Source organism: Pelodiscus sinensis, chromosome 8 (assembly GCF_052426305.1).
Source record: "Pelodiscus sinensis isolate ZL-2025 chromosome 8, ASM5242630v1, whole genome shotgun sequence".
Taxonomy (NCBI): domain Eukaryota; kingdom Metazoa; phylum Chordata; order Testudines; family Trionychidae; genus Pelodiscus; species Pelodiscus sinensis.
Window position 1 is genome coordinate 3,667,609 of NC_143059.1, and position 25,697 is coordinate 3,693,305.

The 25,697-nt window shown below is 47.2% G+C and overlaps 2 protein-coding genes across 3 annotated transcripts; both read right to left on the minus strand.

The window, feature by feature from the left end:
• LOC102446389 (cytochrome P450 2H2-like) lies at nucleotides 1-11,723 on the minus strand. The gene is made up of 10 exons (XM_089780330.1): nucleotides 9,153-11,723; nucleotides 8,075-8,237; nucleotides 7,690-7,839; nucleotides 5,977-6,137; nucleotides 4,890-5,066; nucleotides 4,463-4,524; nucleotides 4,047-4,072; nucleotides 3,588-3,775; nucleotides 2,681-2,822; nucleotides 1-758 (listed from the first exon to the last, which is right to left on the minus strand). Exons 1-10 carry the CDS (start codon nucleotides 9,330-9,332, stop codon nucleotides 577-579), a joined length of 1,431 nt encoding a protein of 476 aa, XP_089636456.1. The 5' UTR covers nucleotides 9,333-11,723; the 3' UTR covers nucleotides 1-576.
• On the minus strand, nucleotides 9,175-24,985 carry LOC102463663 (cytochrome P450 2H2-like). 2 transcript variants are annotated; one of them, XR_016350134.1, is made up of 10 exons: nucleotides 24,074-24,985; nucleotides 22,997-23,159; nucleotides 22,618-22,767; nucleotides 21,778-21,938; nucleotides 20,690-20,866; nucleotides 19,722-19,863; nucleotides 17,993-18,180; nucleotides 16,416-16,557; nucleotides 11,730-11,916; nucleotides 9,175-9,254 (listed from the first exon to the last, which is right to left on the minus strand). XR_016350134.1 is itself a non-coding variant. In XM_075916759.2 (9 exons), the coding sequence occupies exons 1-9, from the start codon at nucleotides 24,296-24,298 to the stop codon at nucleotides 14,761-14,763; spliced, it is 1,530 nt and encodes a 509-aa protein (XP_075772874.2). In that variant the 5' UTR covers nucleotides 24,299-24,970; the 3' UTR covers nucleotides 13,325-14,760. The 2 variants fall into 2 exon arrangements, 1 of the variants encoding a protein (XP_075772874.2); XM_075916759.2 differs by lacking the exons at nucleotides 9,175-9,254; nucleotides 11,730-11,916 and adding an exon at nucleotides 13,325-14,942 and having other exon boundaries at nucleotides 24,074-24,970.
• Between the last annotated feature and the right edge of the window lie 712 nt (nucleotides 24,986-25,697).

Below are 25,697 nucleotides of genomic sequence, written 5' to 3' on the forward strand. Positions count from 1 at the left end.
AGAAGATTAAGGGGGGACATGATAGCGGTTTTCAAATATCTAAAAGGGTGTCACAAGGAGGAAGGAGAAAATTTGTTCCTCTTGGTTTCTGAGGACAGGACAAGGAGTAATGGGCTTAAAGTGCATCAGGGGAGGTTTAGATTGGACATTAGGAAAAAATTCCTAACTGTCAGGGTGGTCAAATATTGGAATAAATTGCCAAGGGAGGTGGTGGAATCTCCCTCTCTGGAGATATTTAAGAACAGGTTAGAGAGACATCTGTCAGGGATGGTGTAGACGGAGCTTGAGCCTGCCTTGAGGGCGGGGGGCTGGACTCGATGACCTCTCGAGGTCCCTTCCAGTCCTATTATTCTATGATTCTAAGGCACTGAGAGAGCCAAAAAGCAGATAAAGCCTTCCCAGCCACCCTGGAACCTGCATGAACCATAGTAAGAATTTCTGCTAGCTTGGGGGGTAGAAAAGGGAAGAGGTGAGGCCAACACAACCCCAGCATTCAGTGGTGCATCTACCTCTGCTGTGTATAGACACTGCATTTCTGTGCCTACCACATGCACTCCCCGTGTACTGAGGTAACCTTTACCGACAAAGAACACGGAGCTCAGATGGTTTTGGATGATTGCCCACAGATGCTGTTGCTGGAATAATATCAATATCTTTGGGTTGAACAACGGATTTCAGAGTGAAGTTCTGTAAAATCGCCGTGAGTATCAAAAAGAGCTCCATGCGAGCCAGGCCCTCTCCCATGCAGTTCCGTTTCCCTGCACAGAAAAGGAATTTTGAGATCACATGGGAGATCTTTCTTTGCAGCACATTTTAAATACAGTTGTTATGGAAGCAACAGCTCAGGATTAAGGTTAGACACACACAGAGATTGAAGATAATAGCCCTCCCCTCATAGATCTTGAAGGTATGAAAGAAGATCAGAGCAATTGTAACCAGTGAGCCTAGAAAGACACCAAAAGTAACTAAATCCAATTCATAGCATGTAGGGGATAAAAGAATGATGAGGAATAGTCAAGCCAGTGTGAATTTGTGAGGAATAAATCAAGTCAATTCAGACCAAAAGACTTCTACAAGAGGATTAGTGGCCTAGCAGAGAGAGGCCCTTACAAACTAGGAGCATGTAGTCTAGATGAAATTACTACAGGCAGTCCCCAAGTTACACGGATCCGACTTATGTTGGATCCGCAGTTACGAACGGGGCTTTCCTCGCCCCGGAGGACGGGAGCGGCGGGACGCCCAGATGCGCCGTGGTCTGCCGCCCCCGTCCTCCGGGGCGAGAAAAGCTGCTCCCCGTCTCCGTGGTCTGCAGGGAGACTGGGAGCAAAGTCTTGGAGCACGCCCGCAGCGGGACAGCCCGGGCGCGCTTGAGCTGTCCCCCTGTGGGCGTGCTCCGCAGCCTTGCCTCCCATCTCCCAACCAGCAGACCAGGGAGACGGGGAGCAAAGCCACGGAGCACGCCCGCAGCGGGACAGCTCAACCGCGCCTGGGCTGTCCCGCTGCAGGCGTGCTCCAAGGCTTTGCTCCCCGTCTCCCTGATCTGCAGGGAGACGAGGAGCAAAGCCTTGGAGCATGCCTGCAGCGGGACAGCCCAGGCGCGCCCGGGCTATCCCGCTGCCCGCGTGCTCTGTGGCTTTGCTCCGCGTCTCCCAGGTCAGCAGACCAGGGAGACGGAGCAAAGCCGTGGAGGACTTGGGCGGTCCCGCCACCCCCGTCTCCCTGGTCTGCTGGGGGGGGGTGCAGCTAGTGCCCCCCCCCAGCAGACCAGGCTTTTCTTGCCTACCCCTGGGGTAGAGCAGCTGGGTGCTGCCGGGTTGGTCCCGCAGCGCCGCTCCGGACCAACCCAGCAGCACCCCAGCTGCTCTGCCCCAGGCGTCCCCAAGTCAGCCGCTGCTGAAACTGACCAGCGGCTGACTACAGGATGCCTGAGGCAGAGTGGCTCTGCCCCAGGCTTCCTGGAATCAGCTGCTGATCAGTTTGAGCAGCAGCTGACTTGGGGACGCCTGGGTTTCTTAAGTTGAATCTGTATGTAAGTCAGAACTGGCGTCCAGATTCAGCCGCGGTTGAAACTGATCAGTTTCAGCAGCGGCTGATGCCAGTTCTGACTTACATACAGATTCAACTTAAGAACAAACCTACAGTCCCTATCTTGTACGTAACCCGGGGACTGCCTGTATTAGATGGCTGGACAAGAATTAATGGGTTTATTCTGCAATCGGGGATATTTAGGTTAGAGACTAGAGAGGAAAATTAAAAATAGGGCTAGACAACCTCTAGAACAGGCTTGCCATAGAGGCTGACAAACGCCAGTGAGGGATGGTTGATATTAACATGGTCCCACATGACTATGCAACTGGCTACTATAGATTTGGTATTCCTTTCGATGTTAGCTTTGTCTGCTCCTTTCACCACGGCTTAATTTACACCTGACAGACACCACACAAAGCAAGACAGGAAGTTTTCAGGCCACGTGTAGAGAAGGGAGTGTATTTCTATCCCAAACATCCCTTCAGACCAATGAGCGGGAAGAGACAATGGTGCAAAGACTGATAGTTGCTTTGCTAGTGTGACAGATCCTTCCTCATGAGCCACCCGAAACACTGCGCACAAACCAGTCTGAGAACAACCAGGGAAAGTTAGGAGACAGGCTGGGATCTGAAACAAAACCAGCTTCTTTTACCTGCAGAAAACGGCATGAAGAAATTACTTTTCTTAAAGGCACCATTTTCGTCCAGGAAGTGTCCCGGGTTGAATTGCTCTGGGTTTGGAAATTCCCTGCTGTCATATAGAACTGACTTCAGTGAAAGGAATATCGTGGTGCCCTGAATTAGCAAAAGCAGAAAAAAGAGTTAAGGCAGAAACTCGCCAAAAGAGAGAAGCCTCCAAAATTCACACGACTGTGGGACTGATCTTTGTTTTTCTTCATTTTCGTGAATCCCCTCAGCTTCATGCTTTCAACCAAAGCAGAAATAACATCTCATGAGCAGAGCGAATCCCAGTATCCTGTCTTCCGACCACGGCCAATGCCAGGTGCCCCACGGGGAATGAACAAAAGAAGTAATGATGAGGTAATCCCTTTCCTGTCACGCAATCCCAGCATCTGACAGAGGCTGAGGACACCATTCCAACCCATCCTGTCTAATCCCATTGATGGTCCTGATTTCCATGACTGCTGCTGCGCAGAGGGATATTTTCAGAGAACTATCCACAGTGACTCCAAGATCTCTCTCTTGAGTAGTTGTAGCTAGATTAGTTAAATCAGCAACACACCCCACATGTGAGAGAGAAGCAAAGGTATGGAGGGTTCACAGTCTTCGTGCCCACCATTACTAAATTCATTCTCTAGTCCACATTGAGATGTAGGAGCTGGCCTATGAGACCCCCTGGAAGGAAGGCAAAGCCTGAACGCTTCCAACTCCTGTTCTACTCTAGGCACAGACTGAGAGGGACTCAACAACACCTGGACCATGACTGATAAATCAGTAAACACACCCACTGCACCAACCATACTGAAGGAATAATTTGAAATTAAACAGAGAGAAGAGTGAACAAACTTGGCCTTTCACACGCACACGTTCAGAACTGACCTTGGGAATCACGTACTGCCTGAGATGAACATCTCTAGCCTCAGCACGCGGGACACCTATAGGCGCAAGTGCAAGGAATCTCTGGATTTCATGTACCACGGCATTTGTGTAGGGCATCTGGCCTCGATCCGCCAAGCTGGGGCTTCGTCTTCGGCCAATCACCCGGTCAATCTCTTCGTGAACTTTCGCTGTAACCAGATGAGTGAGGTTTAACAGTAACGGTAAATTCCCACAGATTTGCCCTCCGCTGTGTCACCCCCCTCTGCTCTGGGCATAGTCTCGAGCACTGGCCGAGCTTTGAGTTCCACAATCCTGACACCGGCAAGCTGATTACATCTGAGATACGATGACTTTGCCAGTCCACTCCACCTGCAGTGCGTAGGTGCCTGTTACTCTCAGAACAGGCACAGCCTGGCCAGTGTCAGCAGAGGCTGCCTCCACTTTACAGCCCGCCCTTGCCTGGGAGCATCAACTCAGGTCTGGATCTGAGAGAGGAATTCACTCCCAACGGGCCAGTCAGCCCTTGGGCCCTTTGCTCAGATGGTCAATACAGGCACAAGACTGACTGTTGCAATGGGGCTCTTCGGATGAGAACTCCTGCCTGCAGGGGCCTGGGGCAGGAAACCCTCCTTCTCCCCCGGATCCATCTACAGTTCACTTCACTTAAAACAATGAATCATCACCACGTGGTAGCAACATGGGTCTCTGCCAGGCCAGTCAAGAGGTGATCTGGTAGCTCAAGGGGACACACTGTGTATCCATTTACTACTCCAGGCATTCCTCACATCTCCCCCACAAAGCTCAGCAGCTTTCTTTCAATGATTCCCTTTGACATTCCAGTTGATCCTGATGGAACTCTGAGGTCATTATTTTACTGCTTCTCAACCCCAAAGAACATCCTTTCTTCTGTAAATATTGAGTCGCCATTCTTTTGCTCCTGAAAAACAATTTGGGGAAGGCGTTTCAGGTTTGAATGTAAAGCTGTAAGAAATATTCTTATGAGGCCATAAAATAGTTATCTACCCATTAGGCAACCAAACTGCTGTCATTATAAAAACCTCAAATAAATGGCCCATAGCACCACCGATTACAGCAGCATTACTGCAGTACTTGGGCCTTTTCAATATAACAGCTGATTTTTACAAGAGCCGCTGCTCTTGTACATTTCAAAGCAGGAATGCGGAAGTGCCTATCGACTAGTTGAGTAGACGACAGAAATTTCATCCACTACCTGACAAGTCAATTTACCAACATTTAACATCCTTACCACACTGCTGGGAAAGAGCTGCTGCCCTCACTTACCTCTTTGATTTTGATGAGGAGAGCATCGATGAAGTCCCGAGGGCAAGTGGGATCCAGAGACGCTTTATGTGTGTTCACTCTCTCCCCAACAAAGCTTCTGAACTCCTCAAAAATTTCAAATACCCTTTGGTGAGGTCCAGGAACGTAATCCATGAGCGTTGGAAAAAAATCGTACAGCTATAAAGATTGAAAGAAAAACACGGGTTGATTTATCTGGACTCAAGAGACAAGGACAGTCTCACTAGTTACCCCAAAGACACAACTACAGCCATACAATTAAATACTTCTAGGGAGCCTTCCAATCAAAATCAAGATTCAACAGAACGTTGCAAGTTCTAAGTAAGACTGTATAATACAGATAAAAATTCCCCAGAAAAACTGCACCAAGGTTTAGTTATGTCACCTAAGACATACTCCATTTTTTCCAACAAATCACACATTCTTCTCCTGAAGAAAAAACCCATGGAAATGCCTAGCCTTCCCTCCTGCCACAGATTTTCTTAGGTAGCAATCCACCATTAGGAACTCTAAAAGGAAAATATGCATTCAACTTCCTGAAGTGGAAGTTGCAGGGCCAGACTGTCTGTTATTGTATCTTCATTAATTTATCTGAATCACATCAGCAGGACGTTTGGCCTTTCACTGTGCATTTGGGGAGGGTCTCAGAAAAGGGGAGCACGCTTATGGGGTGGGTATGAAATGGAAGCGAAAGGAAGTTGGCTTTGGAGATGGGGAATGCGATTACATTCACATAGCACACTTCAAAAGCGCTAGGGCATGTGAATTAAGACTGGCGTTGGTATCACTGTATTGACTGGAGATTTCCCTGATTTGTCCCAATTGTGTTGTCACAGAACATCCTTGAGCAAATCGAATTCTGGCTAATGACTTGTTTTGTGAGGGAAATTAAACATCCCCGAGAAAGAAGTTGGAAGGTCAGTCTGGTAGTAGCAGCAGCACATTGAGAAGAAAGGGACCATTATGGGGAATGTCATATAACAATTTTTTAGGGAAAATGAATAAAGAAAGAATGCGAAATCCCCTCCCCATTACAGTCAATAAAACCAGAACAAATCCCTCAACATACCGCTGCCCGGGAAGATTGCTGGAGTTTGCTAATCTCCAATATGAGGCCAATCAAAGAAACAAAGTTCTTATCTTCATAGTCAAACCGGTCCCCGAAGACGATGGAGCAGATGACGTTGGAGACGACGTGGGTGAGGAGGAGGCTGGGGTCAAAGGACCGCTCTGGAGGGAACCAAAACTAAAAGGAGTCAGTTTTACAGAAAGGACTTCTCCTTCCACACTAGAGTCAGTGGCAGTACTGGGATACTGGGGGGCTCACAGCAATATGCCCTGGGGAGAGGGACATAGGGGTGTTAGGGCTGCCCGTCCCCACACTTTCCTCTCACACACGCCATGAAACCAGCACTTCCCACCTTTTCCTTGGCAATCCGGCTGCAGTGTGTTTGCTGTGCGGCTCCCTGCCTGGCCCGTTTTGGTCTGACAAAGGGCCATCAGTCCCTGTCTGAGCGATACCTCCTGTCTGGTCTGGAGCCCGTTTCACAGAATGGATCCTGCTCGGTCAGGTGCGCAGACAGATGGGGGCAAAGTGGGCAGCTACCCCAGGGCACAGCGATTTGGAAGAATCCAGGGTGCTCAGACACCACTACAGTGGCAATGGCTGAGGCTGGATCCCAGAGCCTTGAGACCAGCCCTGGAGAGCCAGGTGGGGCGCACCAGGTGGTGTTGAAGAGCTATCTGGGGGATGACAGCATCAGGCCCTTTCGCACGCGGACTGGCGAAGTGCTCAGCTGCCCTGAGACCCATTCACAGCGGGGACTGCCCAGTGGCTAGGTACCATCATCATCAGCTAGCACCAGGTGGAGTCGCTCTCGCTTTACCTTGCTGACACCTGGAGATGTGTGAAGACCCCCCCACCTATTTCCCAAGTTCTCAAACAGCTGCTGGAGATAGATGCTCAGTGTCAGATGGACAGAGAAAACGTCACCAGGGAAAAATCCTAGAGGAAGGGGAAGCAGTCACTGGTGGGCCAGGCATGGAAATAAATTAATGGAGATGCCTATCTCCTAGAACTGAAAGGGACCTCGAAAGGTCATTGAGTCCAGTCCCCTGCCCTCATGGCAGGACCAAGCACCATCCCTGACAAATTTTTGCCTTAAATCGCCAAAATGGCCTCTGCAAGGATTGAACTCACAAGCCTGGGTTTAGCAGGCTAATGCTCAAACCATTGAGCTATCCCTCCCCTTAGTGGCAGATACACCTGGACCAAAGACATGGAATAACACAAGACGGGCACATGAGAACAGCCAACAAGGGAACAAGCGTCCTTTATGAAGCCCTGCCTATGTCCACAGGGGTTTCAAACATTCCCAAGGGGCCCTTCACTCTAGAAATTTGGTGCCAAGCGTGTGTCAGACGTGGAGCAGGGAAGAAAACGAGAATTAGCAAACAATAGGAATAGGTGGCTTCTGAACCCAGCACACTGGAACTAACCCGCTCTAATGCAGCTCACTGTGTCAGTGTCTACACACTCTAGACAAGCATCATGCCTTTGCGCTTTGGTCACACATCACTGGGGACAAATGTGACAAAGAAGCAACCACAAGGGGTCATCTCTGAAACCTTTCACCCATCCTTTCCTATGACGTCACTACAGCCTGCTGTCGGGGCAGCTCATGGCTTCCGTTATGTTAGAACCAAACTAATAACGTCATGAAAAGCAAACACAAGAGTTGTCTTTCTGCTCAGTGTTCAGTGGACAAAGAACAATCCCCACCGTGCGTGTTTCTGAGTCTTTCCACCAGAAAACGGGTTTCCTCCTGGATCCGCTCCTCAATGCTTTTCTTCCCCATCCCAAAGTCTTTCAGGGTCATAAGGGCAAATCGCCGGAGCTGCTTCCACTGCTCCCCGTTGGCGAAAGCGATACCTGGAAACAGGGAGAGAACAGGCCTGAAAGGAGGGAGGCACGACGCTATCTGCCTGTTTCGCAAACATGCAAACGTGGCTGAGCCAAAGGTTCAACTTCACCGATACTGTGTCTGTGCTCTCCCATTTTTACTACTTATTAACAAAACTCTGGCACGTTCCCCTCTCTTTTCTTAGCTGTGTTCTCACCATACAAAGAATATCAGTTCTACGTGTGGACGTTCTTCCCAATGTACCTGTTCCCTTGGTAGCTTTCTCAAATAGCGGCATTCTTCCTCTTCTGCTGAACTCCTCCCCGAGATCGACCAGAGCCTCCTTCACAATCTCATATCCATGCAGCACCACAACCGGCTCGGAGCCCAAGTAGATTGTGAAAATCGAGCCGTACGTTCTACTGAGCTGTAACAATGGAACAAAAAGGCCAACATGTGTTGACTTAGACCCACTTCTGAAAGGGTAAGAATGCGGGGGGAGTAGATGAAATTATACAAGACCTTTCCTGCCACTCAGCTAATACTAGCCAATTCTGACCACTGGCCAAAATTTGGCCGTTTCAGCCACGATCCTCCAGGGTATTTAGGAGTTTCACTTCACTGATTTCAATGAGAGTTAGGCACCCACATGCCTTGGAGGTTTGGGACTCCCTGACATTTCAGTGCATCATGTTGCTTAACTAATGTATTTTAAAGACGGTTTCCCCATCGATATGTGTTTGTGTCTGTGTGATCCCAGGATAATTCTGTCTGTGTTACAATTATAAGAGCCCCTTGCATTAATATAGGAACTTTTAATAGTGATCTTGAGCGCTATGTAAAAATGACCCTTCAAACTCCACAGAAATGCTGTCTGCATTTATTCAGTCATGTCAGCTGGTTCTATGCTGAGCTGCAGTCTCTGCCTAACCTTCCTATTGTGATCCAGGCAAATGTCAATAGAGCAATTTCACAGATGGGAAACAACGGCAGAGAGGTTATGTGACTTGCCCAAGGGCACACCTGGAGTCTGTGGCAGAGGTAGAGACAGAACTGAAGGCCCACGAATGCCAGTTCCTTACTTAACACTCTAGACCTCTGAGCCCAGCCTACGATAACTTGTAAATAGGGCAGCGCCGCTGTGGAGGCACTCTGGGTTACCCCTGACTAAGACACTCTCCTCTCTCACAAGCAGTGGATTATCCCAAACCATTTATATCTGCAATCCAAGACTGATTTCAAATTTGAGCCGACATGGCACTGCCACCAGGCTAGGCTTGAGTTAGGCTGAGCTAAATGTCTGCTACCAATCCAGCAACGGATACCAAAAGAACACCCTTACCTCTTCTATATGCTGGGGCAAACTTTTCTTACTCAGCTGCAGCATGTTCCCAATGAGGGGAAAAGCAACGGGGCCGGGTGGCAGGTTCCCACTTCCAGGCGTCTTTCTCCACGTGAAGAGGAAGAGAAGGCAAGAGACACAAATGACCAGGAACACCGTGGTTGCTCCCAGCGGTTCCATTGTCGGGTGTAGCAATGGTTCTGGGGGCTAACCGATTATTTGTATTTCAGACGTCTCCCTTTTTATATTCTGCACAGCAAAGGTGGGTGCAAGGAATTGGCCAATAGGCGCACTCAGTTCTACGCTGGTAACGAGATAAGCGCCAGACTAACAAAGATGACCAGAGTTGTGCAACTAGGAACGAAGTCCTAACTAGGAATAGTTAAGGGGGCTAACACAGATTACTTTGTAGTTGAAACCACTCCCTTTTTATATTCTACACAGCAAAGGTGGGTGTAAGGAAATGTCCAATAGGCACTCTCAGTTCTACCGTGCTAACAAGATAAGCGCCAGACTAACAAAGATGACCAGAGTTGTGCAATTAGGAACGAAGTCCTAACTAGGAATGGTTAAGGGGGCTAACAAAGATTACTTTGTATTTCAAACGTCTCCCTTTTTATATTCTATGCAGACCAAGTGGATGCAACCAATTAGCCAATAGGAGCTCTTTGTACCTCTGCTTTAAAGAGATAAGTTCTAGATGAACAAAGGTGACTTGAGTATGATACTAGGAATGAAGTCCTTTGAACCTTTAATAATATCTCATCTCCCTTTCCCCTTCTGTACTGATTGATGGGGCATGACATTTAATCCTATACAGAATCACTGCACAGTTGCCTAAACTATCATGAAATGACTCGCTCTCACCACCCATGTGGTTAAATATTTCTCAGAGGTGTGGGTGCCAGCTGGAACATGAAATGTGCGGGATGAAGATTCCTTTTCATCTTGTGCTCCAAGATTTAGTCTATGGATAATGGAGCAAGTAATTAAGGAATTCATCTGCAAACACTTGGAAGATAACAAGGTGATAGGGAACAGCCAGCATGGATGTGTAAAGAACAAATCATGTCAAACCAATCTGATAGCTTTCTTTAATAGGATAACAAGTCTTGTGCATAAGGGAGAAGAGGTGGATGTGGTATATCTAGGGTTTAGTACAGCATTTGATACAGTCTCACATGATATTCTTATCAATAAACTAGGCAAATATAACTTACCTGGGGCTACTATAGGGTGAGTGCATAACTGGCTGGATAACCAGTCTCAGAGAGTAGTTATTAACAGTTCACAAACCCGCTGGAAAGGAACAACAAGTGGGGTTCTGCAGGGGTCTGTTTTGGGACCAGCTCTGTTCAATATCTTTTTCAATTGTTTAGATATCGGCATAGAGAGTACGCTTAGAAAGTTTGCAGATGATACCAAGCTGGGAGGGGTTGCAACTGCTTTGGAGGATAGGGTCATAATTCAAAATGATCTGGACAAATTGGAGGTAAACAGGATGAAGTTTAATAAGGACAAATGCAAAGTGCTCCACTTAGGAAGGAATAATCAGTTTCACACATACAGAATGGGAAGCGACTGTCTGGGAAGGAGTAAGGCAGAAAGGGATCTAGGGGTTATAGCGGACCACAAACTAAATATGCGTCGACAGTGTGACGCTGTTGCAAAAAAAAAAAAGCAAACATGATTCTGGGATGCATTAACAGGCGTGTTGTGAGCAAGACACGAGAAGTCATTCTTCCGCTCTACTCTGCACTAATTAGGCCTCAGTTGGAGTACGGTGTGCAGTTCTGGGCACCACATTTCAAGAAAGAGGTGGAGAAATTGGAGAAGGTCCAGAGAAGAGCAACAAGAATGATTAAAGGTCTAGAGAACATGACCTACGAAGGAAAACTCAAAGAATTGGGCTTGTTTAGTTTGGAAAAGAGAAGATTGAGAGGTGACATGATAGTGGTTTTCAGGTATCTAAAAGGGTGTCACAAGGAGGAGGGAGAAAAATTGTTCTTCCTGACTTCTGAGGATAGAAGCAGCAGCAATGGGCTTAAACTGCAGCAAGGGAGGTTTAGTTTGGACATTGGGAAAAAGTTCCTGTCAGGCTGGTCAAACATGGGAGTAAATTGCCTATGGAAGTGGTGGAATCTCCATCTCTGGAGATATTTAAGAGTAGGTTAGATTGACATCTATCAGGGATGGTGTAAATAGTACTGGGTCCTGCCATGAGGGCAGGGGACTGGTCTCAATGACCTCTCAAGGTGCTTTCCAGTCCTACTATTCTATGATGATGATAAGCTGACACTTGAGAAAAACTTGACACAACAAGCTAAGGTCATTTCTAATATGGTCAATTTCTTACCATCCAATTGTGTAAAGTTGAAAGCCCATGTCCTCATAGTGGGGATAAATCAAATGTAGTTGGAAGTAGCAAATCCATGTAGGAAGCCTACCATCCACTCAGAGAGCAATGCACCATGGGTAGCTTTGCATGCTGGGCTATGCTCATAGTGCCCGCTGTGACCAAAGCTGTGCGGAGGCTGGCTATTGGCTCATGCCTCCAGCATCCCATAATACACTCACCTCGTCCCTCTGCCCCGCAGTGTGATAAAAGGGAGGCAGTGTGTTCATGCTTTTAGGGGGTCTCCTTGTCTTCACAGTCGTCAGGAAGACGAGCCTGGAGCCCGGTTTGCCACAGCCATCGTGAGGCTGATGTGTGCATTGTGGGACTTTGAAGGATGCGGTGCTTGGACAGCATACGCCAGGCCATCTAAAAGGAAGAGGATTAGGAGAAAGCTGAGGGTGGCATGGAGGACCTGCACAGCCACCATTCAATCCTCTGGACACAGTGCAATGCCAGTCCTGGCGCCGTGAAACCCACTCTGGCTATGGAGAAGCGTGTGGCAATTACCCCTTGGAAGCGTGCAGCGCCAGACAGCTTCCGATCAGCGGCCAATCAGTTCGGAGCAAGGAAATCTACAGTGGGGCCTGCTGATGCACAAGTAGCCCAGGTGATCGATGCCCTTGTGCTACAGAGGGTTGGGATTCTGGGAACTGTGGACACCATAGTGCGCGGCTTTGCTGTGGTGGGGCTCCCTAACTGCCGTGGGACCCTACGTGGAGTGCACCTCCCCATCTTCACCCTTGAGCACCTTGCCCATGGCTCTTGAACCTCTACACGGGCGGCCCAGACACCAGCCTGGAGGAGTTCAACAACAGGCTGAGTGAGGGCAGGATGGTGGTCGAACGTGCATTTGGACGTTTAAAGGGAAGGCTCAGGAGTCTCCTGATTCGGCCTTGATTTCAGCAAAGGCAACATGTCCCTTGTGGTGGCAGGGTGTTGTACGCTCCATAATCTCTGCGACAGCCAGGGGAAAATTTATCTGTCAGTGTATGGGGCTGAGGCAGAGCGCCTCACCAGAGAATTTGAGCAGGCAGACAACAGCTCGGTAAGAAGAGCACAGCGAAGGGTAGGGAAAATCAGAGAGGCTTTGAAGCCAGTATTTTGAGCCTCTTCCACGTGGCTCTCCACAAGTTGCCTCTGCATTCCTTGTGTTTGCCTTTCATCCCCCACCCAGCCCTGCAGTTCAACCAATAAAGAGACCATTGTTCAAAGAACGGGAGGTTTTATTTGGGGGCAGCAGCAGGGGAAGGAAAGAATTGGGAACCAGAACGGGGAGGAGGGCTCAGGAACGTGAATGCCCCAAACTAATCCATCTTTCTCTAAGTAACAAATTTACACAAAGAAAGTTCAAAGGACGTTTGGCCACTTTCTCAATGAAAGAGAGAATATGCGCACCAATTGCACCCACAGGTAATAATTATTTACACTGGGCTTGACAAAAGTAGTACAAATAGTAGACAAAAGTGACCGGATTAAGTAAAACCATAGGATTTAAGTGTTTGCAAGTGAAAACAGACAGATCAAAGGAAGCTACCGAATAAAAATAAAAAGACACTCACAGCTAATTCTAATGCATCATAGCGCACTGCAAACTGACCCTGGCTGCCAAATGAGAGTGGGGGGCTGCAGAGAAGGGTTGGGCATGCGAACAGTTTTGGTTCTTCATTCAGACCCTGCTTCCCTGTGTTAACACTGCGCTTCCTTTTAATGGCATGAAAGAACAGGGCAGGGAGAACTCTAGTTCTAGCCAAGCCACAGAAAACTCTGCAAGATGTTGAGCCCCAAGTGTTGTATCATCGCGATTGGGTGATTAGCGCTCAAGGGCCAGACACTGTTACCAACTCTTGGTCAATGACAAAGTTTCCATAATTGTCAACTGCACCAAAGCTGACCTGAGAACTCATGCGGCGTCTGTTCCCACATGTGCCTGTCTGAGGACACCCCACGATCACGGCACGTGGCTTTGCGAGTCAATGGACGGTTAGTTTTGATATTATACTTTATTTTTTAAATCACCGTTATATAAAAATCCAGCAATTATCTGGTTCAAGACAACGAGCTCATTTCTGTCACCGAGGACTTGAATCCAGAATCAACGACAGTCAGATTCATGCCCAAGCCCAGGTCGTTTAGCATGGGCAGTGGGCGAAGCTGCCACCTGTGGAGCCTGGCTAACGCCGCAGCAGGTGTTTTCTGCACATGGCCCCACCCAGACTCCACCCTTGCTTCTGTGTGTGTGCAACTGACTGTTCCTTCCTAAGTGGAGCACTTTGCATTTCTCTTTATTGATCTTTACCTATTTACCTCAGACCATTTCTCCAGTTTGTCCAGATCATTTTGATTATGACCCTGTCTTCTAGAGCACTTGCAAGCTCCCTGGGTTGGGATCATCTGCAAACTGTCTAAGCGTTCTCTCTATGCTATCACCTAAGTGGTTGATGAAGCTATTGATCAGAACCAGTTCCAAAACTGATCCTTGCACAACCCCACTCATTATGCCCTTCCAGCATGGCTGCGAATCATTGATAACGACTCACTAAGAGTGGTTATCCAACCGGTTAAGCAACCACCTTATGGTACCCCCATTGACACTGTATTGCCCTAGTTTATTATTAAGAAGATCATGCGCGACTGTATTAGGTGCTTTTCTTATGTCTAAGTACAGAACATCTACTGCTTCCCCCTTATCCTCAAGGCTTGTTATTCAGACAATTTAGCTTCCTTAGCAGCTGGGAGGGGTGCCCAGCAGCCATGCAGAGAGAGAGGATCGGTGAGGGGCCCAGTGGCTAGGGAGCTCTGTAGGGAGGAGTGGAAGGAACCTGCAAAGGAAGCAGCACAGCACCTGGGCTCTCCAGAGGGCGGGGTTGGGCGTGTTCCGGCATCTCCTGCTGGAGAAAAGTGCAGCAGCTGGAAGTGACTGAGTGAACTTGAGCTTTTATATTCCATGCAGGTTCTGGGGCTCCCCACATTCACTGGTACGGCTACGGGACGTCCAAGGCACCGAGGGAGCCAAAAAACCAGATAAAGCCTTCCCAGCCACCCTGGAACCTGCATGAACTATAATACAAATTTCTGCAAGCGTGGAGGATGGGGAAGGGAAGAGGTGAGGCCAACATGACCTCAGCATTCAGTGGTGCATCTACCTCTGCTGTGAACAGACACTGCATTTCTGTGTCTTCCAGATGCACTCACCGTGTACTGAGGTAACCTTTACCGACAAAGTACACGGAGCTGATATGGTTTTGGATGATTGCCCACAGATGATGATGCTGGAATAATATCAATATCTTTGGGTTCAACAACGGGTTTCAGGGTGAAGTTCTGTAAAATCGCCGTGAGTATCAAAAAGAACTCCATGCGAGCCAGGCCCTCTCCCAAGCAAATCCGTTTCCCTGCAAGGAAACGAAATTTTGAGTTGAGGCCGGAGATCTTTCTTTGCAGCACATTTTAAATACAGTTGTTATGGAAGCAACAGCTCCGGGTTAAGGTTAGATGCACACAGAGATTGAAGATACTGGCCGTTCCCTCAGAGATCTTGAAGGTTTGAAAGAAGATCAGAGCAACTGTAACCAGTCAGCCTAGAAAGATACCAAAACTAACTAAATCCAATTCAAGGTATGTAGGTGATAAAAGATTGATGAGGAAAAGCCAAGCCGGTGTGGATTTGTGAAGAACAAATCAAGCCAATTCAGACCAAAGGACTTCTACAACAGGGTTAGCAGCCTAGCGGAGAGAGGCCCCTACAAACTAGGGGAATGTGGTCTAGATGAAGTTACTATTCGATGGTTGACCTTTCAGTTGTTGAAAAAGTAGCTATCTATAGTTTGTTGCAGAGTGGTTGATATTTTCATGAATGACTCGGTTAATAGAATTCAGTGTGAGTCTCATATTTGTACAACTATTCCATGAGCTGTAGCGGCAAAGCAGTGGTACTGCTGAAAGGGATTAAGGGGTGGATCACACATTAAATAGACATAAAGCGTGTGATTTAGTTGCAGAAAAGGCTAAAAACATTCTGGGATGTATTAGAGGGCGTGGGTTATGCAAGGCACGGCAGGGCATTCTCCTGCTCTGCTCAGCACTGGTGAGGTCTCCACTGGAGCAGCCTGTCCCATTCTGAGCTCCTCGCTATAGGAATCGTGGATACATTGGAGAGATTTCAGAGTAACAACAAAATGAATCATGCTCGAAGGTTTACAAAAGCTGATCCCCGGACCAGTGTGGTCATCAGACACGATGACAGACCAGAGATACAGTAAGGAGACTTCAGATAGCCTAAGGGCTGTTATAAGAGGACGGGAATTAATTGTTCTCCTTTTCCCCCTGATGGTAGGACAAGAATTAATGGGTTTACTCTGCAATTGGGGAGATTTAGGTTAGAGATTAGAGAGGAAAATTAAAAATAGGGCTAGACAACCTCTAGAACAGGCTTGCCAAGGAGGCTGTGGAATTCCCGTCACTGGAAGGCTTTACGAAGAGGCTGACAAACACCAGTGAGGGATGGTCGATATTTACATGGTCCCACATGACTACAAAACTGGCTACTCTAGATTTGGTATTCCCTTCGATGTTAGCTTTGTCTGCACCTTTCACCACGGATTAATTTACACCAGACAGACAGCACACAAAGAAAGACTAGAAGTTTTCAGGTGACGTTAAGCGAAGGGAGTGTATGCCTAGTACAAACACTCCCTTCAGACCAATAAGCAGGAAGAGACAGTGGTGCAAAGACTGATAGCTGCTTTGCTAGTGTGACAGATCCTTCCTCATGAGCCACCCAAAACGCTGCGCACAAACCAGTCTGAGAACAACCAGGGAAAGTTAGGAGACAGGCTGGGATCTGAAACAAAAGCAGCTTCTTTTACCTGCAGAAAACGGCATGAAGAAATTACTTTTCTTAAAGGCACCATTTTCATCCAGGAAGTGTCCCGGGTTGAATTGCTCTGGGTTTGGAAATTCCCTGCTGTCATATAGAACTGACTTCAGGACAGGGAATATCGTGGTGCCCTGAATTAGCAAAAGCAGAAAAAAAGACTTAAGGTGGAAACTCGCCAAAAGAGAGAAGCCTCCAAAACTGACTCGACTGTGGGACTGATCTTCATGCTTTCAACCAAAGCAGAAATAACATCTCATGAGCAGAGCGAATTCCACTGAAGTGCAGTCCACCTTGACACTACTCACTGACAGAGATGGGATACACGGGGTGACTTTGGACAGGTCATTTTCAGTCTCAGATCCCTTGTTACTGCGTTTGTAAATTGGGGATGGCGATAGTACAGTCTCTGTGTAAAGTGCCGTAAGATAGAGGAGATAATTTTCTCCTATTACTCAGTGTATCTGACCTAAGAACATAAGAACAGCCACACTGAGCCAGACAAAAGGTTCATCTAGCCCAGTATCTGTCTTCCGACCATGGCCAATGCCAGGTGCCCCACGGGGAATGAACAGAAGGAGGAATGATCAAGAAATCCCTTTCCTGTCACCCATTCCCACCTGGTCTAAATGCACTGATGGTCCTGATTTCCATGAATCTATCTAGTTCTTTTTTGAACCCTGTTAAACTCCTGGTCTTCACAACATCCCCTAGCAACTTGTTCTTCAGGTTGACTGTGCGCTGTGTGTTTGTTTTCAACCTGCTACCAATTAATTTCATTTGGTGAGCCCTAGTACTTATGCTGTGGGACTAGGTAAATAACTTTTCCTTATTCTCTTTTTCCACACTACTCATAATTGTATAGACCTCTATCATATTCTGCCTTAGTCAACTCTTTACTAAACTGGAAAGTCCCAGTCTTTTTAATCTCTTCATACGGGACCCATTCCAAACCCCTCATCATGTTACCTTTTTAAAAACATTTTCCAAAGTCAATATATTCTGTTTAGATGAGGCGGCTACATCTAAATGCAGTATTCAAGATGTCGGCGCACTATGGTAACATACAGAGGCAATAAGATATTCTCTGTCTTAGTCTCTATCCCTTAGTTAATGATTCCTGACATTCTGTTTGCTTATTGACTGCTGCTGCGCAGAGGGATATTTTCAGAGAACTATCCACAATGACTCCAAGATCTCTCTTGAGTAGTTGTAGCTAGATTAGTTAAATCAGCAACATACCCCACAAATGAGAGAGAAGCTGCATTAAAGGAATTAGTCTGAGGAAGGTCTATGAGCCTTCCTTCCTACAAAGGAAATCAAAATAGATGATCACATTGGAGAGTTTGGGAGGGTTTTTTGTTGTTGCTTGCTTTGGAAAACCTGAACACTTCCAACTTCTGTTCTTCTTTAGGTAGAGACTGAGAGAGACTCAACAATACCTGGACCATGACTGATAAATCAGTAAACACACCCACCGCACCAATCACGTTGAAGGAATAATTTGAAATTAAACAGAGAGAAGAGTAAACAAACTTGACCTTTAACACGCACGCATTCGGAACTGACCTTGGGAATCACGTACTGCCTGAGATGAACATCTCTAGCCACAGCATGTGGGAAACCTATAGGCGCAAGTGCAAGGAATCTCTGGATTTCATGTATCACGGCATCTGTGTAGGGCATCTGGCTTCGATCTGCCATGCTGGGGCTTCGGCTTCGGCCAATCACACTGTCAATCTCTTTGTGAACTTTCGCTGTAACCAGATGAGTGAGGTTTAACAGTAACAGTAAATTCCTACAGATTTTCCCACCGTTGTGTCACCCCCCCTCTGCTCTGGGCATAGTCTCGAGCACTGGCCGAGCTTTGAGTTCCACAATCCTGACACCGGCAAGCTGATAACTTCGGAAGATGCGATGACTTTGCCAGTCCACTCCACCTGCAGCTTGCCTGTTACTCTCAGATCTGGCACAGCCTGGCCAGTGTCAGCCGAGACTGCCTCCACTTCACGGCCCGCCCCTGCCTGGGAGCATCAACTCTGGTCTGGATCTGAGAGAGGAATTCACTCCCAACGGCTCATTCAGCCCTGGGGCCCTTTGCTCAGATGGTCAATACAGGCACAAGACTGCCCGTTGCAATGGGGCTATTCCAATGAGAACTCCTGCCTGCGGGGGTCCGGGGCAGGACCCATCTTCTACTCACTTCCCTTAACCAATGAACTACCACCATGTGATAGCAACATGGCTCACTGCCAGGTGATCTGGTGGCTGAAGGGGACACACTGTGTATCCATTTCTTGCTCCAGGCATTTCTCACGTCTCCCCCACAAAGCTCAGCGGCTTTCTTTCAGTGATTCCCTTTGACATTCCGGTTGCTCCCAATGGAAAGCTGAGGTCGTTATTTTACTGCTTCTCAACCCCAAAATTATAATGTGTTCTTTCCTAAATAAATCTATTGACACCTGAGACTTTTTTCCCCAATTCCCAGAGTGACGTGATTTGGCCAGATTGCTACTCTTAGAACAGGACTCTTTGCTCACTTCTTTCGTATTTGAGAATGCCCTTGAAAAAGACCGTGTTTGGAGGGCAATTTAAGATGTATAGTGTTATGTTATATTGTCAATATAGATCTTATTGTTGTAAACAGGGCCATTGTACTATAAAACAAAACAGTTCCGAGGGGCAAAAAAAGGCTTTGAGATCAGTCATCTGTAAATGCAAATTGTGTTGTTAAAATTGTTTAGTGTTTTGAAACGTTACATATTTACTATCTTGAACTGAAGTGTGTTTTCTCTTGTTATATAGAAATATAAAGGCACCGTATAAAGAAATAACAATGGTCAAGAATTTATTTCCAATGGCTGATTAACTTACCAGGAAAAGAAACACACCTGGCATTGAAAAATGGTGGTAACATTTCTATCTACTGTAAAGGTAGGAAAACTATGATAGCCAATTTATTATAATATTTTCTAATTATCACTGATTATTTTCAGGAATAACGGCATTGTGCAAGAGGGTTTTTCTTGTGCAAGAAGGGGCAGTGTAGACAGCTCCTTTTTGCTCAAGAGCCTCTTCCGCAAAATTCCGGCTCATTATATATGCAAATGAGGCTCGGCAATATTCCACTTTTAGCCTCATTTGCATAGCTCTAGCGCAAGATTACGCCAGTGTAGACATAGCCTCAGAGTTCTCATGTGCCGAAATAGCTGTTGAGATCATGGTTAAAGCTGCTCCCTCCCAAACATATCGCAAATGTTCTCTGGATCTGCAACTGAGATCACGTGTGTGTTGTTACCTTCTATTTCTGGGAATTTCAGAAGAACCAGGAGTCCAAAGCATAGGGTGTGGCTGACGCTTCCTGTTCCACCGAAAAATAACCCAACTGTACTTTGTAGCATACTTTCTTCTGTAAATATTGTGTCGCCATTCTTTTGCCCCTGAAAAACAATTTGGGGAAGGTGTTTCAGGTTTGACTGTAAAGCTATAAGAAATATTCTTATCAGGCCATAAAATAATCATCTTCTACCCAACAGGAGACCAAACTGCTGTCATTATAAAAACCTCAAATAAATGGCCCATGGCACCACAGATTACAGCGGCATTACTGCAGTACTTGGGCCTTTTCAATATAACAGCTGATTTTTTTTTTACTTCATAGGAAGCAGGAGAACAGAGCAGAATAGCGTACTTTCCTTCAGTACAAACCGTTTCTTCCCTTTGGGCGTCTCAACACCCATGCCCCAGGTCAATATTAAACAAATGTATCCCCGGGAGATGTTCAGCCCCCACCAAGTGTACGGATGTTATCGGATAGCCCAGTCGATAGAGCCAGCAAAGGAGGAGGGGGGAAGAGGGTACTTCAAAGTGGCGCTGTGGAACCCGGGCATCTGCTGAAATGCTGCGGAGAGACCGGGATCCGCTGGGGAGTCACCAGCAGAACCTTGCTCTGTGCTGCATTTCAAATTGGCAGTGGGGCAGGGAGGCCAGTGTCAGAGGGCGACTCTTGTATATTTCAAAGCAGGCACACTCTCATGCCAGCCCGGAGTCAGCTGGCTCTGGGCTGCACACAGAGTACCGAATTCCTCCTTTGAAATGTAAAAGATCCCCAGCAGCGGCTCTTGTACATTTCAAAGCAGGAATGCGGAAGTGCCTATCGACTAGTTGAGTAGACGACGGAAATTTCATCCACTACCTGATGAGTCAATTTACCAACATTTAACATCCTTACCACAGTGCTGGGAAAGAGCTGCTGCCCTCACTTACCTCTTCGATTTTTATGAGGAAAGCATCGATGAAGTCCCGAGGGCAATTGGGATCCAGAGACGCTTTATGTGTGTTCACTCTCTCCCCAACAAAGCTTCTGAACTCATCAAATAATTTAAATAGCCTTTGGTGAGGTCCAGGAACGTAATCCATGAGTGTTGGGAAAAAATTGTACAGCTATAAAGATTGAAAAAAAAAAACATGGGCTGATTTATCTGGACTCAAGAGACAAAGACAGTCTCACTTGTCACCCCAAAGACACAACTACAGCCATACAATTAAATACTTTTAGGGAGCCTTCTAATCAAAATCAAAATTCAACAGAACGTTGCAAGTTCGAAGTAAGACTGTATCATACAGACACAAATTCCCCAGAAAAACTGCACCAAGGTTTAGTTATGTCACCTAAGACATACTCCATTTTTTCCAACAAATCACACATTCTTCTCCTGAAGAAAAAACCCACGGAAATGCCTAGCCTTCCCTCCTGCCACAGATTTTCTTAGGTAGCAATCCACCATTATGAACTCTAAAAGGAAAATATGCATTCAAGTTTCTGAAGCGGAAGTTGCAGGGCCAGACTGTCTGTTAATGTATCTTCATTAATTTTATCTGAATCACATCAGCAGAACGTTTGGCCTTTCACCGTGCATTTGGGGAGGCTCTCAGAAAAGGGGAGCGCGCTTACGGGGTGGTATGAAATGGAAGTGAAAGGAAGTTGGCTTTGGAGATGGGGAATGCGATTACATTCACATAGCACATTTCAAAAGCGCTAGGGCATGTGAATTAAGACTGGCATTGGTATCACTGTATTGACTGGAGATTTCCCTGATTTGTCCCAATTGTGTTGTCACAGAACATCCTTGAGCAAATCGAATTCTGGCTAATGACTTGCTTTGTGAGGGAAATTAAACATCCCCGAGGAAGAAATGGGAAGGTCAGTCTGGCAGTAGCAGCAGCCCAATGAGAAGAACGGGACCATTATGGGGAATGTGATATAACAATTTTTAGGGAAAATTACTAAAGAAAGAATGCGAAATCCCCTCCCCATTACAGTCAATAAAACCAGAACAAATCCCTCAACATACCGCTGCCCGGGAAGATTGCTGGAGTTTGCTAATCTCCAATATGTAGCTAATCAAAGTAACAAAGTTCTTATCTTCATAGTCAAACCGGTCCCCGAAGACGATGGAGCAGATGACATTGGAGACGACGTGGGCGAGGAGGAGGCTGGGGTCAAAGGACCGCTCTGGAGGGAACCAAAACTAAAAGGAGTCAGTTTTACAGCAAGGACTTCTCCCTCCACACTAGAGTTAGAGGCAGCACTGGGATACTGGGGGTCTCACAGCAATATGCCCTGGGTAGGGGGACTTATAGGGGTTAGGGCTGCCCGTCTCACACACGCCACGAAACAAGCACTTCCTATCTTTTCCTTGGCAATCCAGCTGCAGTGTGTTTGCTGTGCGGCTCCCTGCCTGGCCCATTTTGGCCCTGCATATGTCCACAGGAGTTTCAAACATTCCCATAGGGCCCTTCGCTCTAGAAATTTCTATAATCAAGCATGTGTCAGACTTGGAGCAGGGAAGAAAATGAGAATTAGCAAACCATAGGAATAGGTGGCTTGTGAACCCAGCACACTGGAACTAACCCTCTATATTACAGATAACTGTGTACACACTCTAGACAAGCATCATCCATTTGATCATTTGTCACACACCACAGGGGACAAATGTGAAAAAGCAACAACCGGAAAGGGTCATCTCTGGCACATTTCACCCATCCTTTTACTTGACATCACTACCGGCCTCTGTCTGGGCAGCTCACGGCTTCAGTTATGAGATGGTTGAACCAAACTAACAACATCATGAAAAGCAAAGACAAGAGTTGTCTTTCTGCTCAGTGTTCAGTGGACAAGAAACAATCCCCACCGTGCGTGTTTCTGAGTCTTTCCACCAGAAAACGGGTTTCCTCCTGGATCCGCTCCTCAATGCTTTTCTTCCCCATCCCAAAGTCTCTCAGGGTCATAAGGGCAAATCGCCGGAGCTGCTTCCACGGCTCCCCATTGGTGAAACCAATACCTGGAAAAGAGTAGAGAACAGGCCTGAAAGGAGGGAAGCCCAACTGTCTGTCTGTCTGTTTGGCAAACAACCAAACATGCCTGAGCCAAAGGTTCAGCTTCAACTTCAGCGTCACAGATTTTGTGTCTATGCTCTCCGACTTTTATTATTATTAACAAAACTCTGGCACTTTACTCGCCAAACAAATAATATCAGTCCTATATGCAGATGTTATTCCATCCACACGTACCCGTTCCCTTGGTAGCTTTTTCAAATAGTGGTATTTTTCCTCTTCTGCTGAACTCGTCCCCAAGATCGACCAGAGCTTCCTTCACTGCCTCATACCCATGCAGCACCACAACCCGCTCGGAGCCCAAGTAGATCGTGAAAATCGAGCCGTACGTTCTACTGAGCTGTAAGAATTGAACAAAAAGGCCAATGTGTGTTAACTTAGACCCACTTCTTAAAGGGTAAGAATGGGGGGGAGAAGATCAAATGACACAAACACTTTCCTGTCACTCAGCTAATACTACCCAATTCTGACCACTGATCACTGCCCAGACTTGGCCATTTCAGCCACAATTCTCCAGGGTATTTAGGAGCTTCACTTCACTGTTTTCAAGGAGAGTTTGGCACCGACATACCTTGGAGGTCTGGGACTGCCTGACATCTCAGTGCATCATGTTATTATACAGGTTTCCCCTATCAATGTATGTGTCCCTCTCTGCCTGATCCCATGATAATTCTGTCTGTTCCAATTGGAAGAGCCACCTGCATTATTATAGGGCTCTTAATAGAGATTTTGAGCGCTTTGTAGAAATGACACTTCAAACTCCACAGAAATGCTGTCTGCATTTAATCAGTCTTGTGAGCTGATTCTATGCTGAGCTGCAGTCTCTGCCTAACCTTCCTATTGTGATCCAGGCAAATGTCAATAGAGCAATTTCACAGATGGGAAACAACGGCAGAGTGGTTATGTGACATGCCCAAGGGCACACCTAGAGTCTGTGGAAGAGGTAGGACCAGAATTGAAGCCTTGTGTCTGCCATTTCCTTACATAACACGCTAGACCACTGAGCCCAGCCAGCGACAACTTGTACCCAGGGCAGTGCCGCTGTTGAGGCACTCTGGGTTACCTCTGAATAACACACTCACCTGTAACACAAGCAGTGGATTATCCCAAACCATTTACATCTGCAGTCCAAGGCTGATTGTTTTGTGAAGCAGTAACTCGGGCATTTCAGTGAACATGGCACTGCCACCAGGCTGGGCTTGAGCTAGGCTGTGCTAAATGCCTGCTACCCACCCAGCAAGAGAACACCCTTACCTCGTCTAGATGCTGGGACAAGCTCTTCTCTCTCAGCTGCAGCATGTTTCCAATGAGGGGTAAAGCAACAGGCCCAGGTGGCAGCTTCCCACTTCCAGGCGTCTTTCTCCACGTGAAGAGAAAGAGAAGGCAAGAGACACAAATGACCAGGAACAGAGTGGTTGTTCCCAGCGGGTCCATTGTCGGGTGTAGCAATGGTTCAGGGATTATTTGTATTTCAGACATCTCCCTTTTTATATTCTGCACAGCAAAGGTGGGTGCAAGGAGTTGGCCAATAGGAGCGCTCAGTGGTAACGACTATGAAAGATGATCAGAGTTATGAAACTAGGAACAAAGTCCTTTGAACTTTTAATAATAGCTCATCTCCCCTTCTCCTGTGTACTCATTGATGGAGATTGATATTTAACCCTATACAGAATTACTGTAAAGTAGCCCATACTGCCATGAAACGACCCGCTCTCTCCAGCCGTGTGGTTAAACATTTCTCAGATGCGTGGTGCCAGCTGGAACATGTGTAGGATAAGGATTCCTTTTCATGTTGTGCTCCAAGATTTAGTCTATGGATAAAGGATCAGCTGACACTTGAGAAAAACTGGATCTTGAAATTTGTTACAAATTGAGACCGAATCCTGATTGTTTCCAGAGATTTCACAAAATCTTTAAAATCTCTTGTGGTCGACCTTCCTGGATGCCATCTCTGTACGACTCTTGGTGTCAAACTGAAACATTAAGACTCTGAGGGTGCGACTATACTCCAAGTCAAGGCTGATTTCTTACCACCCAATATTGCAAAGTCCATGTCCACACCACGGGGTAAATCAAATGTAGTCTGAAGCAGCGCATCCCGTGTAGGCAACCTACCATCGACTCAGAGAGCAATGCACCATGGGTAGCTTTGCATGATGGGCTATGCTCATAGTGTCCGCTGTGACAAAAGCCGTGCGGAGGCTGGCTATTGGCTCATGCCTCCAGCATCCCATATTACACTCACCTCGTCCCTCTGCCCTGCAGTGTGATAAAGGGGAAGAAGTGCGCTCGCACCTTTAGGGGCTCTCCTTGTCTTCACAGTCGTCAGGAAGATGAGCCCAGAGCCCGGTTTGCCACTGCCATTGTGATGCTGATGTGTGTGTCGTGGGACGTTCAATGCTGCAGCACTTGGACAGTGCACGCCAGGCCCACTAAAAGGAAGAGGATTAGGAGAAAGCTGGGGGTGGCATGGAGGACCTGCACAGCCACCATTCAATCCTCTGGATACAGTGCAATGCCGGTCCTGGCGCCGTGAAACCCACTCTGGCTATGGAGAAGCGTGTGGCAATTGCCCCTTGGAAGTGTGCAGCGCCAGACAGCTTCCGATCAGCGGCCAATCAGTTCGGAGCAAGGAAATCTACAGTGGGGCCTGCTGTTGCACAAGTAGCCCAGGTGATCGATGCCCTTGTGCTACAGAGGGTTGGGATTCTGGGAACTGTGGACACCATAGTGCGCGGCTTTGCTGTGGTGGGGCTCCCTAACTGCCGTGGGACCCTACGTGGAGCGCACCTCCCCATCTTGACCCTTGAGCACCTTGCCCATGGCTCTTGAACCTGTACACGGGCGGCCCAGACACCAGCCTGGAGGAGTTCAACAA